General features: G+C 46.3%; 1 protein-coding gene across 4 annotated transcripts in view; it reads right to left on the minus strand.

The window, feature by feature from the left end:
- Abcc1 (ATP binding cassette subfamily C member 1) overlaps positions 1 to 18,967 on the minus strand; it is a 137,348-nt gene extending 118,381 nt beyond the window's left edge. For all 4 annotated transcript variants that reach the window (XM_023704671.1, XM_023704670.1, XM_023704669.1 and 1 more), the window contains exon 1: positions 18,832 to 18,967. In XM_023704671.1, the coding sequence (XP_023560439.1) occupies positions 18,832 to 18,879 (48 nt within the window). In that variant the 5' untranslated portion in view covers positions 18,880 to 18,967. The remainder of the gene's footprint in view (positions 1 to 18,831) is intronic.
- Between the last annotated feature and the right edge of the window lie 48 nt (positions 18,968 to 19,015).

A 19,015-nucleotide genomic window follows, 5' to 3' on the forward strand; every position in this document is an offset into this window, starting at 1 on the left:
TGACAAGTGAGCACATCTAAGATAGGTCAGGTAAAGAGAGCTAAGCTTCACTTCCCTACCCAGGAAAACAATGGCCCACTACAGTGCTGCAAGAATGCTAGGACTTAAGAAATGCAGACAGAAAGTGTGTGGCTTAGCTTTCCCCGTAGACAACTAAGAACTGGACATCAATTCTTTTTTTTTGGAACCAGGGATTGAACTCAGGCCCTTGCGCTTGCCAGGCAAGTGCTTATTCTACTGAGCCATCTCCCCGGCCCTATTCAAATTTCTTGTGCAAAAGGTTCATTTTTCTTGGAAATGTGGTAAGTTCAATTAAATTCAGATATTTTAAATTTTTAAATATTTATTGCCTGCCCCTCAAAGTAGAAACTTCGAGAATTCTAATTATATGAATATAAGTTTCTTGATTTTGACACAGAATGAACTATTATGACTGATCTATAAATTCTTTCTTCATTTTTATTTTGGACAATTTTTGTTATATTCATTTAAGTTTGTAAATAACTTATTTACAATGTGCAATCTGTTATTAATCTCATGTTATATATTCATTTTAGAACTATTTCTCTAAAATTCACTGTCGACATCTTATATCTTTCACATTTCAATATTTGTCTACAATTTTTAATATAATAAGTAATTATTGATTTTCAATAAAGTTAATTAAGAAAAAGAGGTGTCTTGAGGAGAGAGGGGGTCATTCACAAAGAGAAGGAAAAGAAGGTTTTCTCCTTCTCTAAGTACATGGACTCCTGCTCAGAAATACTCTAAGCTGAAAATCACACAGTAATTCCACCTTCACCCCAAACCATGGAAGTGGGCACACGCTTCCTGCTTCACAGCGGTGCAGGCGGGCAGGGCTTGTCCCAGGCTATACCTCCACAAAGGGAAGATGTCCATGCCACTCAGGCAGACTGGCTCAGGGTAGCAAGCCCTGCCCAGCCACCTGAGATAAAAAGAACAAGGTCATTCACCTGACAATAGATGGAACCTGGCAGCACACTAGAGAAGCCCTGGCCCAGGCTTTTTTTTTTTTTTTTTTTTTTTTTTTTGAAACAATGTCCCACTAAGTCACTAAATTGCCAGACTGGACTCAAACTCACAATCCTCCTGCCTCAACCTCCCAGATTACTGGGATTGTAAGTGTGCGCCACTGCACCAAGTCAGAGCAAACTTCTTGAATTCAGCAGCAACATGGAAAGATTTTGCACTCCACAAAATGAAGGCAAGAGAGGACACAGTGACAAGTGAGCACATCTAAGATAGGTCAGGTAAAGAGAGCTAAGCTTCACTTCCCTACCCAGGAAAACAATGGCCCACTACAGTGCTGCAAGAACGCTAGGACTTAAGAAATGCAGACAGAAAGTGTGTGGCTTAGCTTTCCCTGTAGACAACTAAGAACTGGACATCACTGTCATCCTCAGATACTCCTGGAGAAACTCCATGCCCACCCACGTGCACCCCAGCCAGCACCGTAGGCCCCAGGGAACATCACCCGCCCTTCCCACACCTAGGTCCTCTCCAGAGGTGGCCCCTCAGGAACTTCAAGGACAGGTGGGAGCAGCAGAACTGAAGGGAGAGGACACGAGGTGTCCAACAGCAGCAGACCTGGCCGCCAGCCCAGTATACCACCTGCTGGCTGCGTGGCCTAAGGAAAGTCCATCCACTCCTCAGACTTCCAGCTCCCTATGCACCATGTCCCTTAAGGGTGACACTCAGAGCTGAGGGAGAGGGGCAGGAAGGGCTGAGCTTGGCCGCTGCTCCTCCTGTCACAGTGCTACTGCTGTCTTTGTCAGAACTAGCCCAGGTCCCCAGGAGGCTCACTTTCTTCTGCCTTGCTCAGGATTAACCAATGCCACTGGGCACAGGCTGCAGGGAGGCTCCCTCCCTTCCCCACCCTAGGGTGCTCCTATTCCTCAGGCCAGCGATCTGAGAGGCACCCATGGCAACCTGGACACGCCCATCGTGGTGGAGAGATGATGCTATATTTAAGAGTCTGGAATGTGGGCCAAAAGCCCAGGTTCTGACCCAGCTCTGCTACAAATGCTTTGTGCAACCTTGGGCAGGTCACAGCATGCCCCGGGCCTCAGTTTCTCCCTCATAAAAAGGCAGTGATGCTCTGTCAACTCCATAGGGCTGTCCTGAAGGTGAAGTGAAACACTTCTTGTAGTGTCTGAGGTGAACAGGAATCACGGGAATGTTAATTAACATTGACCACAACCTCTCCCAGCCCTGAGGAGGGACGCTCAGGTCCCTCTTCCACTCAGGACCCCTTCCCTGGCCTTGGTACCCAAACTCCACAGGCCTCTGCTGCTTCAAAGCCAGCCAGCCGACCCACGTCAGGGCTTGCCCCCAGGCCTGGCCAGCTGCCCCTCCACTTACAGCCACCCAGAGGCAGAGGCTCTCTCAGTTGAACCCCTGTCAGCCTCCAGCCCTCCAGTCAAGGTTAAAGCCCCTGTGGCACCATGGGTAACACCAGACTCCCTAGGTACAAACCCACTTCTGCTACTGATTAGCGAGGTACTTTCAGTTCTCACTGCCTCCATTTCCCTATCGGCAAGATGGGAATAACTGCAACCTCTGTGCACAGGGAGGGAATAGGTATGAAATTACTCACCTACAAGTGTCAAGAACAGCTCCTGGGACTCAGGAAGGGTTCCTTACATTCCTGCTACCAGCTGTCTCCCTCCTAAGTGTCTTTTTCCTCCCTACTTGTAATTTCGCCAAAATAGGAAGATAATCCAGGTGTGGTAGGGCACACCAGATTCCCAGCACTCGAGAGGCTGACGCAGGAAGAAAAAGATAGAAAAAGAGAAAAGCACCAAGGTATGTGTTCAATTCACCTGGTACATAGCATAGGAATTCTTACTAGTCTTGTTCAACAACAAATACAAGCAGGAGGTGCCAGGTATGGCGGGCCATCTCACTAGTGGTGGCCGTGCTGGCCCCTGGGGCTCCCATTTTCCGGCAATCATCTTCAAGCCACATGTGGAAAGCAGAACAGAAATATATCCAGGGCATGGGTGACTTCCTGAGGGCTGTGACGAAGCCCTGGACACTCGATCACAGGAGAACAGACACGTTCAAGGGAGCAGGTTCATCTTCCTTCTGAAGAAGCTTGGGACAATGACAACAAACCCTTGACAGCCCTGGCATGGTTCCTAGTTGATTACCTGTATCACTTCACCACATCCCTACAACACACCTATAGGACAGGTACTAACATTGCTCTCCTCTTCACAGAACGTGGCATCGGAAACAGATTCAAAAGGCCTCAGGACCTGAGCCAAGGGAACCAAGTTATGCAGAGGACCAGAAGTTAAGCCACGGCTACTTGGGGAGTCTCCTGAGAACCCCCACGATGTCAGGGCATCCTAAGTGCCAGCCTCCTTCCAGGTCCTGGGCTGCACCACAGCTCTCGGCCAGCATCACCGTGGCACAAAATGACGGTGCTGATGCAATTCACAGCAGCAGGCCAGCGTGTTAACACCACATCGACTCAGCTAATTTTACAACGCTATGGGCAGGCACTACTCCTGGCCCTCCTTCTCATGAGAAAATGGGCACACACAGGGAAAGAGACTTGTCCAAGGCCACACAGCTGAGGAGTTGCAGACACAGATGTGAGCGGAGGCTATGCTGCTCAGCATGTAGGACCCCTACATCGCTTTAAGCATGTTCACCACTGTGGTCTCCAGGAGAAAGAGACGGCAGCTATCTCACTCACCATGATACGTGTCCCTAGCATTTAGCATGGATTTTCAAGGACACTGGAATTAATACTCAGAAAGGAGAAAGAAAGGAATAGTTGAAGTGAAGGAGAGGAGGAAAGGAGCAAGTTATTACCACAATGCATTAATACCACGAACCACGTTTCGTCCTACTTTAATGCCTGACGTTAGCATGTGTCTCACAACCCCCTCACACTAGATGTGCTGCTGGCCATTTCTTTATAGCACAACAACCCTAACCCTGGGGTGTGCACCACAGTGGCAGGCCTCCTGCAGTCCAGGAAATGCAGGACATCTGCATCAACAGTCCGGGCCCCTTATCTGATCTAGATGTACCATGCAGGGATGGGTAGAGGAAAGTTTCCAGAATCTAGAAGGAAAAATGAAAACTCACCTCACTTCAAGGAAGCAAGACCATCACCACCCACCCACCCCCTTTGCTCCAGCTGTGCAAAAGGTCAATTAACTACAAGGGAGGAGGGGACTAGGGTAACCGTTGTCAAGGGCCAGGCCAGCTCAGGGATCTTGCTGCAGCCTGATCTCTGAGCACCTCTGCCTGCCAGCTGCCTTCCTGTCTCCACAGGCCTCTGCCCAGGCCAGCGTGTTCTTGCCAAGCCCAGGCAGAGAGGCAGCAATAAAATCTCCTACTCACCAATGCACAGTCCTTTCCAAAGCATGTGGGCACCAGCTTCTTCCTGGCCCCAGAAGAGAAATGCTCTCCATGAGCACAGTGTTCTTTCCGAATCAGACATTTGGATGGGGCTAGTCTGGGAAAGAGTGATTAATTCAGTCCTTCAGCTTCAGGGGCCATGTGCAGCCCTCGCACAGATCTCTTTACAGTATACATCATCTTAAGCCACATCACATGACTGCTGGAGATCTGACACTATCTCTGACACTATCTGAGAGAGCAGATCTTGAAAATCAACACGGAGGCTACAAGGAGGTAAAAAAAAAAAAAAAAAAAAAAAGTCTTGCTAGTGCTGCGGATATAGCTCAGGGGCACAAGTACCTGCCTGGCAAGCACGAGGTCATGAGTTCGATTCCTTGAACAAAAAAAAAAGTCTTGCTGGTTGACAGCGACCCAGGGCCAAACACAACTGCACGGAGCAAGACAGCATTTCTCTCCCGGGGCTAGGAAGACTGGCAAATCATAGCATCATCCAAAACACCACCAACCCATGCTCCTGGCAGCACAAGCGCCGAGTCTAGGCTGGAGCTTCTGGATAGCTACACTATGATGTTCAGGAACAATTTTTTTGTAGAGAAAGGCGTTGCTGTGCTTTGTAGGATGTTTAGCTTACCTTTAGCCTCTTCCCACTGGATGTCAGCAGCACCCCCCTTCCTTGGCTGTGACAACCAAAAATGTTCCCATACACTGCCAACTGTCCCTTGTATGTAAAAGCACGGAGCTCTAAGAATCACTGGTCTAGGCAGCTAATATAATTTTCTTTTTCAAAAAATAGGGACACAGTTGGCCACAGTTCTTTATCTGTAGATTCAATCAACTGAATATTAAAAAAAAAAAAAAACTTGCATCTGACATCCAGCATGGTAGCATATGCCTATAATCCCAGCACTCAGGAGGATGAAACAAAGGATCACTGTGTGCTCAAGGCCAGCTTGTACTACAACACAGTGAGCTAAAGTCCAGCTTGGAGTATATAGTGAGACCCTGTCTCAAAAGGCAAAGCAAAACAAAACAAAATAAATTGCATTTGAACATGGACAGAAATTTGTCATTGTTACCTAAACCACGTTGCACAATTCTTTACACAGCAATGACATTGTATTAGCTATTCCAATTAATCTAGAAGTAACAAGTATACGGGAGGATGTATACAGCACACATGCACACACTACACCACTTTTCAGTACCTAAGCATCTGGGGATTTTGGTATCTAACAGGGGTGCTGCAGCCTATCCTCCACAGATACGGACCAGATACGGATGGAACAATTTATCTACTTTAACAGCTATTAGATAAACATGTGACTATGACCAATCTCTGACTTCACAGATATTTTAAAGTGATATAAAACTTCCTTTGGGGACAAACTTAATAAGACTGAAAAGAAGCAAACTAACTGAAAAAGAGGTATACAGCAGATACTGCTGCCAGGTTTAATCAACAGTTGCCTCCCACTGAGGAAACATACAAAACTCACTTTTCCTGCCTCCCCTGCCGCTCAAGGTGATTACGGGATGCCCTTCCAGCCAAGAAGACATGAGCAGAAAGAAGTCTGCCCTGTGATAGAGGAGCCTTTTGCGAAGACTTTTGCTGGGGTGATCCCTCCCTGTTCCAATCATGGAGCTACAGGTGTTGGTGAGAAGTTCAACAACTACTTTGGGAGCTTGAGATAATGAAAAGGACAAAAATGTTAGCCTTCACAGCAGTGCGAGAAGCTGGAATTCCTGACCTGTAAATATATAAATACCACCACAGGGAGGCTGTGGGAATCAGGATTTTTGTTTCTTAAAGCCAAATGTTAGGGCTGGCCAAATAGTACAGCAGATTAAAGCACCTGCAAGCAGGTACAGGGGCAGGGACTTCAATCCCCAGGCCTGCTGTACAGACCCCGCCCCTGGGATGCCCTAAGACGGAGGCTGAGACTGGGCGTGGTGGCGCTCACCTGCAATCCCAGCACTTGGGAGGCTGTAAACAGGAGGATCACTACAAGTCCAATCTAGTAGTAAGACCCTGAACACCCTGTAGACCATTCCCTAAAATACAGAAAGAAAGAAAAAAAAAGCCAAATGTTAAGGTAAATGTTAAAGCCAAATGTTTTGGCTAGGAGCTGAGATACAGATTTCATAATCATGAAGACTATATGCAAATTACCAGGGGGAAACCCAGAAGGGACAAGGGCAGCAGGCTCTGAGGTCACAATCTGAGTTTAAATACCGCACCTCCTACACAGCTTGCTAGCTGTGTAACTACAGGCAAGCTTACCTGTGCCTTGGTTTCCCTGTCTAAATACAGGGTCATAAGCACACCTACCCCGCATTACTGTAGAACCTAAAGGCATATACAGAGAAGGCTTAGCATACTACCTGACACAGTAATTCTCAATGTCTGTTATTTATAAAAATAAACTCTTATCAAAAGCACATAGGATAGCAGAGATGAAACAAGGGTTAAATGGTTTTAATCTCTAGTTCTTTGCAATACTTAAGAAGGGATCGGCCTTTAAGGACTACATTTTAAGCACTTCTGTGTTAGCTGGATGTGGTGGCCTGTAACCCCGGGCATACATGGGAAGCCGAGGCAGGAAAATCAAAAGTTCAAAGCAACCTAGGCAACTTAGTGAGATGTTACCTTAAAACAAAAATGGCTGGAGAACACCTCAGCATCCTTGAGCGAAATCCTCAGGACTCAAAATAAAAAAAAATTAAAAATTAAATAAATAAAAACCAAGACAAACAAAAACCAAGTGGACTCCTGTCTTACAGCTAATGGATAACAAGGAAATGGGGAAAGGAAATCATCCTGGAGCATCCGAGTCCCACACATCATCTTCCAGCCTCCTTGTGCCCCTCCTCTCCAACCTCCAGCCACAACGGCCTTCCACACTGACCTGGTGTTTCCCAGCTACCTCCTCTATCTAGAACTTTTTTTCACCTTCTGCTTTTGCCTATGTAGCATTAAATGCTACTTGTTCTCCATTACTCATTCTCCATCTACTTGCAATGTGCAGCCGGGCATGTACTTATTCAGAAAGACTACATTTCCCAGTGTCCTTTGTAGCTACTCATGACTAGTTACCTACCAGCCAATAGGAAGTGAAAAGGAAAGGGCAGCTTCCAGGCAGGGCCCCTTCTTCCCCTTTTCTTGGCTGGTGGGTGTATACTGAGTCCATAATTTTGGTCTAAACTAAGGATGGCAGAGCAACATGATACAAGGAGCTGGGGCCCCTGACAGAACTGCCATAGCAGCTGAGATTTTTGCTTGAGAAATCAGCTTGTATCTTAAGCAAGCCACTGTATTTGAGGTCTCCAAAGAAAGGGTTAAACTGTGAGACCAATTCACAGGCCTGAAGGGGTGAGTTGCACAGGTTCTGTGTCCCACAAAGGGCACCTACAAGGGCTGAAGACACCCCTTCACTGGAGCCTCACTTCACATTTTCCCAGGACTGTGCAACAGTTAAAAAAGCTGTGACCAACTGCCTCAAGCAGTTATTAGCAAAGTACTTAATTAGGCTCATGTTTGAATTTTAAGTAACTATCTGTTCAGTATGAGAAACGGGCCTTATGCACGATGTACTAGCCGTGGCAAACCCGTGGCACCTGCGCCACACAAGCTGCTTGTATCACTGAAAGTTCATCACCGCACTGTCAGTGAAAATAAATAGTAAGTAAAGAACACATCTTTACAGGTTCTTATTCTTATTTTTTAAAATAAGAATTGAGCTTTGGTGGAAAAGGGAGACTGAAAATTACATACACCAATCTGTCAAAAAGATTCTATCTATGAGAAGATAATGATGGAGCACTTTCACTTTTTACTATGCCTGCTTTGTATTTTAGTGTCCCTCTTACAACACGAAAGAAAGGCATGAGGAAGAGAAAAGAAGCCCCTCTAAGTAATTCAATTCCACCATGTCTGTAGAATCAAAAACCTGGGACTTGCCAGAGCACATGTGCTCAAAGCTGTCATAGCCAGGCTTACACCCACAACTCAGGATGTAGGCAGTGGAGCAGGTTTTCTTAATCCTGAACACAATAAAACCTGCAAATAAACTCCCCCACATCAATCCAACTTCAGAGCTCACGCCCAACACTTCTTTTACCCAAGACTCCTCACATACATTACTTGGACCTGGACATCCTGACAGACACCCTGGAACGACTGGGTAAACTGACCTGAAATGTCTCAGAGGCTCACATGGATGTCTAAGTCCCCATCAGGATGTTTAGCCGGGCTCTGTTCTGATTCTGCCAAAACTCACAGGGACCCAGAGGTTACAGAAAGACAGTACCACATCAGAGACCTCTACGCCACCGCCTGCAACCTCTGGCCCCACTGCCTGTTGCACACCCACCACACGCCACCACTGCTATGTTGCGCAGCCTCTGTGACTCGCCTCTTTTCTTCCCCACAACAGAGATAGCAGGATCATGATGTCTACTTTACAGATGAGGAAACTGAGGCCCACTTCACTTGCTGGGAAGAGGCAAGATCATTTTCAAACCCAGTCTCCTGAACCTGGCACACTGACCCCAGCCATTATCTACCGTCCTTGGCTTTCTTCTGGGGCTGTGCTACCTCTTATCATAGACCCTTGGAGAAAACAAGAGTTGACACAGAGACTGTGTGCTTTCTCCCATTTCTTCTCCAGAAGTGGGCCGGCTGGGTCCCCAACACCAAGTGTAAAAGGGGGCCACTTGGACCCCACGGATCTTGGGTGATGTTATGTCTACATAGCACCCACAGCCTCATGCAGTCATAGGTGGGGCTTTTTCAGAGAGGGCTGGACCTAGAGTGTGTGACTGATTCATGGTGCAATGTTAGGATTAAGGGTGGCTGATTACTAATGCAGCCCCCTGATTGCAGTGGCGCTGCCCTAATCCCAATAGTCTGGATACATTGTAAGGAACAGAAAGAAGCTGATCTTCTCCATTGTTTATTTCACTACTTTCTGCCTGTCATGAGCTGTCTCTCCTTTGCCATACTTGTCTGCACACCATCCTGTCTCTAAGACAGCCAACTATGTACTGAAACCTCTACAAACTCCAAGCCAAATAACCCTTTCTTCCTTCATCTATGGACGTTGGGTATTTTGTCTCAGCAAGAGGAAAAGTGAGGTGAGTGAGGTAAGATAGGTGAGACAAGATAGATAAAAAGATTAGCACCACTGAACTACATCTACAATCCCTCTGACCGTGGTGGCACATGCCTGTAATCTCATCATTCTGGAATGCTGAGGTAGAAAGATTGCAAGTTTGAGTCTCACCTTGGGCATTCAGTAACTTAACAAAATGCTATCATAATTCCTGGTACCTCAAAACAAAACCAACAGTGACCACAACCAAAACAAAACAAAACTACATCTATAGTCCCCTGAGATCCTGATTTAACATATACCTTTTCCTAATATGTCCTGGGTTCATAAATTAATGAAGCCTTATCAGAAGACTCAGATATGCCAGCCTAATTATAACTACCAAGGTCACCTTGCTCAATTCCAGCTGGTTCTAACTTTGCTCTGGGCTCCTTTTTTTTTTTTTTCTTTCTTTCTTTTGGTGGTGATGGTACTGGGGATTGAACCCGGGTCCCTGTGAACTCTACGTGAACTCTATCACTGAGCTAAGGCCAAGCCACACTTACTTTGCCACCCTGCTAGCATCATTCCTTTGGGGACATCTATTAAGCAAAGCTAAAGCATAACCTTTTCAAATAGTCTGAGATAGTCATCCCACTCCTAAGAATGTGCTCTAAGAAAATAAGCCACCAGGTGCCAATATATCCGTATGATAACTATTAAAATATTTTCCTTTTTAAAAAGGGGGGGAGAGAAAGAAAAACTCCCACAGCAACCTAAATGTCAAACCACAGGCAACGGTGACATGAACTGTACTCCACTGATACAAGGAAGTATGAGCTGAACACTTAACGTATAATTAAAGGTTATGTAGGAACATGGGAAAATTCTTACAGCAGTAAAGAAAAACATAAGATACAAAAGGTACAATTTCAATCTTTTAAAACCATACAGACATCGCCAAGGCTCCAACGTTAACATTCCAGCTGACCAACAATGACCTGTAATACAACACTTACCATACACACAACAAGCCAATGGACACAATCCTCCATGTACCACAAGTCCCTGCAAACTAACAGGAATAAGATTAACCACTTTAGAGTCACTAAACCTGTAAGGTCAACATTCAGGAGGCTAAGGAAGGCTGACTGATAGTTCAAGCGTGGGCTACATAATGGGTCCCTTCTCAAAAAAGCCTAACCTATCTACACATACTCCAAAAGGACACAGAAAGATACACACAGAAAAGCACACCCAAACACCACAGCATCTCTCAGGTGCTCAGCTTCCTACTGAACGGGAAATGGAGATTAAAAACAAGCTATCGGTTTACCCAGCAAATTGACAAAATTTGGTCATGTTCAGAACTAGGAATTATGCCAAGAAACAGGAATTCACTGTCACGGGATGGATTTACTACAAACTTTTTAGAAAATGAACAGCCTATATTTATTGAAGATAAAGCTTATATAATTTTGACCCATGTACAATTGTTCACTGTCTACCGAAACCATAAAAATGGACAATCTATCCTAATTATTGTCATTAGTGGGGAAATAGCTCAACTAATTATTATAAGCCTGTAATTTGGAACATCATCTAACTACTAAAAGGGTTAGTGGACTGGGTTTTTTTGTTGTTGTTGTCTGCTTGTTTGTTTGAGTGTTCAGGCTGACCTCGGACTTCCAGCAATCCTCCTGCCTCAGTCTCCCAAGTGCTGGGAGATGGCAAGCATGTGCCACCACACTCAGTTTTTTTTTAACCCATATTTTACCATGTCTAGCATGTTAAATTAAAAAACACTAAGCAGGTGAGGGGACAGCTCAGTGGCAAGGCAACTGCTTAGTGTACACAGACTTGGGTTCAATTCTTCAGTACCATGCCCAAAAAAAACGATTATAAAATAATCCATTTTGATTTAAATATATAGGTTAAGCATATAAATATTTATGTGATTACTAGAAATGGAAGAATGCCTTATTTATGGGTCTGTCCAAAAGAGTAGAATGTTCAAACTATTTGTCACAATGAGCCATATACCTACTACTTTTGTAATAAGAAAATTCTTACGTTGAAACTAAAATATTTATGTGGAAAAAGTAAATCACAATGACATCAGCATGGTGGGATTCTGAGTAAAACCTTCCATAGTTTGTTGACTTAAGAGCACTTTTTAAATAATAGATGACGTCAAAAAATGCTTAAAATTTAAACGCATCTTCTTAAAAACTGGATCAAAACTAAAGCACTCTTACTTTAGTATCCTGACCTAAACCTACTGGAGTTTAAGTTTTAACTTCACTGGATGAAAGTCTCTCACATAGAGGAAACCAACCAAAGCTAGATCAATTCCCAGCTTGCTCAATGCTGATATGCCAGGAACACAGCAGATATTGAATAAACGCTGGTGGGTTCATTAGTGGGAATGTAAACTTCCGCAGCAACCTGGCAATTAAATATCAAATTTCAAAATGCACATAAACTTCAACATGGCAATTTCCTGCAAAAGAATTTATTCTACTAGGTCATTTACATATATTTGCATCAATCACAGACATCCTTCCATGGCAATTTGCAGCCCACACAATTTGGCCTGGTGTACATCTCTGCTACTGCTATCATGACATAAAGTTATTAGGACACCCCCAGTGCAAGCCCCGTGGAAACATGAATCTTGTCACTTTGTTCATTGTTCCTACCCTCAGTCCAGTCAGGAATGCTCAGTAATAAATTGCCAAGTAAAGGAAAGAATGAAATGATTTTGAGAACACACTCAAGTTTTCCACTGAGAAAAATAAAAACCTATAGGCACTCAACAAATGCTCTCAATGAACAGAGAATCCTCAACAAGCAGTTGCCCAAAAGAGCCAATAAAAGGTGGCCTGAGACTCTCATAGTCAGGGAAATGAAAGGTTCTACAAAATCTCAATTACAAACCAAGGATGACAGGATGGATGCCATCCCCCCTGGACATCAAATCCAATTAAGCCACGTGAACACTCAGGTCTAATCTCCACTTTGTAATCATTCCTTATCCCAGAGAGTTTTTTTTCCCATAATTTTATTCAGAAATAAATAGCAATGAGACAGTTTCAAATCAAATTGGTAGGACAGTTTCAATAATGAACACATTGCATACTATCTTCCTAGTGGTTATTTGTTGTACAAGATGCAGACATGGTATCCTATTTACAAACACTATTAGAACACATCCCTCTATTCATTGAATTTAGAGAATGTAGCTGTATATCTATCCTAACCATTTTGAATACAGAGATACAAAATGGTCATTCATCTGCATCCCCTTTTCTGTTTAGTTCCGTCATTTAGGTATTATAGGTGTGTATAATATTCAGCAAAATATTCCAAAATAATCCAGTAGTCCATAATAGTATTGGGTCTTCTGCATTCCCAGAGGGTTTAAAATGAAGGTGCAGGGCCGGCCAAATAGCTCAGCAGATTAAAGCACCTGCAAGCAGGTGGTTCAATCCCCGGGCCTGTCAAGGGCACTCTGAGACAGCAACTGAGACTGAGCATGGTGCATCTGTAATCCCAGCTCTTGGGAGGCTGTAAACAGGTGGATCACTACAAGATTGATTTAGCAGTGAGCCCCTGAACACCCTGTAGACCCTTCCTTAAAAATACAAAAATAAATAAATAAATAAATTGAAAGTGCAGAGCTTCAAAGCTGGCACCAAAAGAATGGTGTTTGCACTGGTGACACCAAACTGTCCCACATTTCAACCAGAAGAGTGGGTGAGGATAGAAAACAGCCTTCAGATTTAAAAAAAAAAAAAGTTAAAAAAAAAAAAAAAAAAAAAAAAAACCTGGGGTCTGCAGGTTCCTCCAGTGGCTAATTGGAGTTTACCCTCTTCGCCCTGTGGTTAAGCTCCAAAGGCCTCAAGAGCCAATTATGCCTACGACCTCAGGGCAACTCCAGGCCTGGAAGAGAAGTCTCACCATACCCTCAGGGGCATCTGGCACAGTCTGGAGACATTTTTGGTTGTCACATCAGGGGGAAGTGCTCCTGGCATCTAGTGAACAGAAACCAGGGACAAAGCCAAACAGCCTACAGTCCTAAACCACAAAAAACAATCTGGGCCAAGCATCCACAGGGCTGAGGTTGAGAACCCACCCCCACAACCCAAAATATGGGAGCTTCCAAGGTCCTGCTCAGCCCTCAGGAGGAATGCAGGTCCACACCTCCACCTGGCTTCCTCTCTGAGGGCAGGAAGCATCCTTCAGGATGTCTGGCCTCTCAATATCCCAAACCATTTATTTATTTTTGCAAAATGTTCAGGCATAGTTTTATGAGCTATGGTTTTTACTAACAATTAAGATCTGGTAAAGTTAGGCCTTACCAACTATGTGAAAAGCTGGAGCCAACATACAAATTAGACTCCTGTTGCAAATTCTTCAAGCCACCATAATTAATTTATCTGTTCCCTTCCTCCCAAGGATTGCATGATCAATCTAGCCAGTCAAGGCTGGAGATGCAGCTCAGTGGTAGCATGTTTGCCTAGCATGCAAGAGGCCTGAAGTTCCATTCCTAGCACCACAAAAATAAGCATTTTTAAAAAGTAGTGGCACATACCTGTAATGCTAGCACTCAGGGAGACTGTGGCAGGAGAATCCTGAACTACATAGCAAGAATGTATCAGAATGGGCCCCAGAGTAGTTACCAAAATGCTGGGATACAAAGCAGACGCTGATTCAAACACTAACAGGTATCAGGTAGGTGCCATAGTTGACAGAGGGTGACCAGGTATGAGAAAGGACAGTGAAACAGAGAACAGACAGTTGACCTTAAATGAGAGCAATACTAAAAAGAGGTGAGGACTGCATCCAACTATGCATGGGAGTCTGCCCAGCTAGGCTCAATGCACCCTGGTCATCTGATTTTCAGAAATGCAAAATCTAGATGTTGCTGTGAAATCTTTCCATTAGTAAATACTGGAAATTACAGCCATTCATGGAATTAGAATAAAGCCAAGCCAGGCCACTGATACGCTAAATGGAAATCCCAATTTAGAACATATTTCTCAGATACTCAAGCACAAATGCTGGTTGAGCTTACAACATGCAAGGTGCTGGGGTCTGAAAAACAAGAGACCCTATGGGAAATTGGGCATGGTGGTGCACGCCTGTTATTGGGAGGCTGAGGCAGGAGGATCAGGACAAGTTCAAGGCCAATCTAGCTACGTAGGGAGACCCTGTCACAAAAAAAAACACCCTGCAACACAAAATATAAGCAGGACTATATGGGAATTGGAGGGCTTTGTCTATCTAAGTCACACCCCAATAGGTGACATTTCATCCTAAAGCCTCTAGAGAGGTTTTAATGAAGTTTACAAGCCATCCTAGAGCTTCAGGTCTTTCATGCATTCAACCAGGGTTTACTGAGAAAGCAGCTGAGATTATAGCCTTACAGGCAAAATCCCTATCCCTGCAGAGCTGGCTTTTTTTTGGTGGAAATTTAGAGTAAGCACTATAAATAAGTCTAATATTGAATATATAAGGAAGCACTAAGAGCCATGGAGTGTGAAATGGAGAATTTTGCACGCAGGGGAAGTGGCAGAGGTCAGGGAAAGGCTGCCTGAGGTGACAGCTCATGGAGGCATGAAGGTGAGGGAATATTCCAAGCCTTGGAGACAGCAAGTCCAAAGGCTCTGAGGCAGGAACAGGTGTGGCAGTAGTGTGGATTGGAGTAAGACAGAAAGCAGCAAAGGATACAGTCCAAGAGGGAACAGGCCAGCTTCTACTGTAAGGAAAATGAGGAGCAGCTACCTGGTTCTAAGCAGAACAGGGACAAATCTGATGTGCAATCTAACAGGGTCCCTCAGGAAGCTGGGCTGAAACCAGGTTGCAGCAGTCAAGGGTAGAGTAAGGACAGTCATGGCATTAGCAGTTTGTACCCAAGTCCAAGAACTAGCTGGGGAGGCCGTGGGAAGCAGACAGGTCAGATACATTCTGAAGGTCCGGGCAACAGGATTTGTTGAGGGTTCTGATAAGGGAGCAGGAAAGAAAGGCAGCAAGGACACCGCAGCTTTTGTCCTCTGTGAGGACTGCGCTGCCTCCAGAGATGGGCGAGCTGTGGGAGTCCAAGCTCCGCTGGGACATGGTGAGGGGGAGGCACCTCTGTGTCGCCTGGTGGAGAGATTTGCTCCCCAGGTCTAGTCCACAGCCAAAGGCCTTTTGAGCCTCCCCCACCATGTTTCACAACCAGGCACCTCCAAGACCATCAAGAAGATGCAAGCTGGGCAGCTCAGGACCCCCACCCCTCGTGAGAGAGAGTCTTGGCCAAAAAAGCCAGCTGTGGCTTCCTTCGCAAGGCCTAGTTCACTCACACCATGTGCCTGTTCTCTCCAAGGTCCCCAGTGCTCCTCCTCCAAAAGCTCTTTACCTTGTGACCTAGGGCCCCATCCAACCACCTATCTGGCCCCCAGATTCAACATCCACCCAGGGAGGCCACACAGCAGCGGTCACCAAGGATTCTTTCTCTCTCCATCTATTCATTATGGGGACTATGTTATCCTATATGGGGAAACTGAGGCTACAAAGGCAAAGTACTTCACTGAGCTGCAGGGTCAGGATCTGAGCCCAAGGAATACGAGCACTTGCTCTGTGAACTACACCGTACCACGCCCCTGAGCTACCATCTCCATTTGCCCCTATTGGCCAATTTTTCATTCAGGACTTGAGATGCATCACTACGTATTTTTCAGAAACTGACTCCCAAGGGGAGCCCCAGATCGATCTGTCTGAGCACCATTCAAACATCAGTCACAAGAGCACCCTTTCCTTCCTATCAGCTACAGACCCTACTACTACCATGCTCAAGGGCCAAAGAAAACCCCAGAACTCAGCCCCAGTTTTCCATTCAGGGAACAAACTTCCTTTTTGCTCCTTCCAGTGCATCTGCCCGAGGGAAGGCACTGAATCAGGACCTTTACCTTGGACTGTTCTCCCTCCTGGTTTTCCTGGGCATTTCCTGGACCCCAGAAGAGACACTGGCACAGGAACAAGGCTCTAGAGACAGTAGCGACCAACCTAAGGCATGCGTGCCCTAGCCAGCTGTTTATTATCACTGAAAGCTCTACAAGGCTCACTATCACTGCACTACAGGGTCACACCTGGGCCTGCAACCTTGATTTCTAAAAGTAAAGCCTGGGTCACAAGAGGAACCTATTATGAGTAGCTGAGATGGGTACAGCAACACACACCTGGGATCCCAGCACTCAGGAGGCCAAGGCAGGAGGATCACTGTGAGTTCAAGGCCAGCCTGGGCTACACAGTGAATTCAAGGCCAGCTAAGGAGACCCTGTCTTTAAAAAAAAAAAAATTATGACTAACTAAATGACCCACAGAGCCCAAACCCATTTCCACAGGCAATAGAAAAAGTCCAAAGAAAGTTAAATAACTGGAAATGGAATGTTTTATCTTTGGAAATAACGCTGACAACCCGTTTATCTCTGTGGCAGGTACAGGCTGAGCTACTCACAGATTCACAGCTCACAGAAACTAAGCTATGTAGCTCATGTCCCCATTTTACAGAGGAGTAAAGTGAAGGACAGGGAGGTGAGTGAAGTGGCTTGCTCATGGTCACACAGCCACCAGCCTGGCACAGCATCTCTCCCGGCCTGGAGCCTGCTGCCCTGGAAAACCCAGATGCCACCAGTGTCGTGCTACCTTCACATTCTCCTGCTAGCTGGAGGCTCCTGTGCACCAGCTGCCCACTCACAAATTCCAGTCCCAGGGCATCTCCAGAAACTGGGGCATCCAGGAGGTCTAGGAATCCAGAGGGAGGAGGAGTAGGAGGACTCGACAAGGCCACAGCTGAGGGAGGTGCCGGACTGCCAGAGGTGAAGACTAAGGACCACCACCATCAAGCACAACTCAGGCAGCTGCTATAGCAAAAGGTCCTTGGAAGAGAAAAAGACACAACCTGTTTCTTGGATGGGCTATTTAGCTAGCCCAAGAGGAGAGCAGGTACCTCAAACAGAACGCAACTCCCACCCCCAGCCAGAAGCCATCAGTGAAATAAATCCTGAAACAGCATTTAACTTACCCTCACCTATGCTTTCCTTGGCTTACTTTAGAAGAAAATGAACAAGGAACTACTCCAGAATTCATGAAGCACAAGGCCAGTTCCTCACGTGGACCCATGCAGAAATAATCCTGCTGCTGCTTCACCTGGTACAGGGCTTGGGAACCACAGGTGCTCCCAGCTCCAGCTACCAGTGGGCTCCAGTCACCTGCAGGCCCTCAAAGCAAAGTATACGTGCTATTTCAAAGTGAGAGTAAAAGTATGATGGGTTTTCCGCCTAACAAGAAAAGCAGCCACTGGGGCCCTCGAGAGTGACTCTTCAACACTCAGGAAAGGTTCACAAACAGAACGTATTTCTGGATGCTAATCACCAGCTCCTGAAAAACTTGGGGTGTTTTTCCTGTAACCTAAAGAAAAAGCAAAAAACAAGTGTCTGGATTTTCCTATCATGTTTACCACTAATCGAGATGGCACGACACAGGAGTGCCTTCCTATGCAACAGGATAAATCACATTACAGTGACACTGGGGATTAAACCCCAGAAGCTGAACTCTAGAGGCCTGGCTGGCCTGAGCACCCCATTTTTCAGAAGAAAATCCCAAGGCAATGCCAGAGAGGAACCTCAGCACCTTACCAGGCAAGGCACAGCCACAGGTACCAGGCTGAACTTGAGGGTCAGTGGAAAAGGCCTGAACATCCCTGCTCGGGACTCTGCCCTTGCCAGGTCTACTGAACCCCCTCCCACAGCATTCAGGCAGAAAGGAAGGAAAGGATGACAAAAATATGTAACCACAGAGAGTAAGGGAGAGTAAAACAACTGGGGTGAAGCCCAATCCAATCAGCGTTAAGTCCCTGTCTACGGTCCGGGACTCTCCTCAGCTCAACCTTTAGCAAGGAGGTGGCTGTAGTGAAAGGGAGAGACCCAACACTAAAAAAAACGATGTGAACGAACCCAAAGCTCCTGTTCCTGTTAGATTAGTAACTGGAGGAGAAAACCCCAAAGCAGAGAGGCCCCTTAGCTCTCTCCAAAGCCCTAGGTCAGGCACAAGCCCTCCTGCTCCTCCACAACGCGGTCACCACCCCCGTTAACTCGACTGCCTGGACCCAGGTCACCCAACTCTCCCATCAGCTGCACTCGCGGGTGAGAAATCCCGGGAGGCTGCCCAGTGAGACCGAGGTGCCTGGGGTGCCGGGCGACCGAGGGCCCGCGCTTCCCCGCGCCACCGGCCTCGCCGAGCAGCGGCCTCCCGGCCCGAGCCCCGCGCGTCCCTGAGTCTCCGCACATACCCAGAAGGGGTCTGAGCCCTCGGATCCGCAGAGGCCGCTGAGCGCCATGCAGGCGGCGGCGAGGGCTCGGCAGCGGGAAGACAGGCCGGCGCTGGCGGCGGCGGCAGAGTAGTCGAGCCGCGCCGCAACGCCGCCGGGTTGGCCGGCGTCACCGGGATGCGGAGCTCCGCCCCACCCGCCCCGC

The sequence above is a fragment of the Octodon degus genome, unplaced genomic scaffold (genome assembly GCF_000260255.1).
Source record: "Octodon degus isolate 3935 unplaced genomic scaffold, OctDeg1.0 scaffold00200, whole genome shotgun sequence".
NCBI classification, from domain to species: Eukaryota; Metazoa; Chordata; class Mammalia; order Rodentia; family Octodontidae; genus Octodon; species Octodon degus.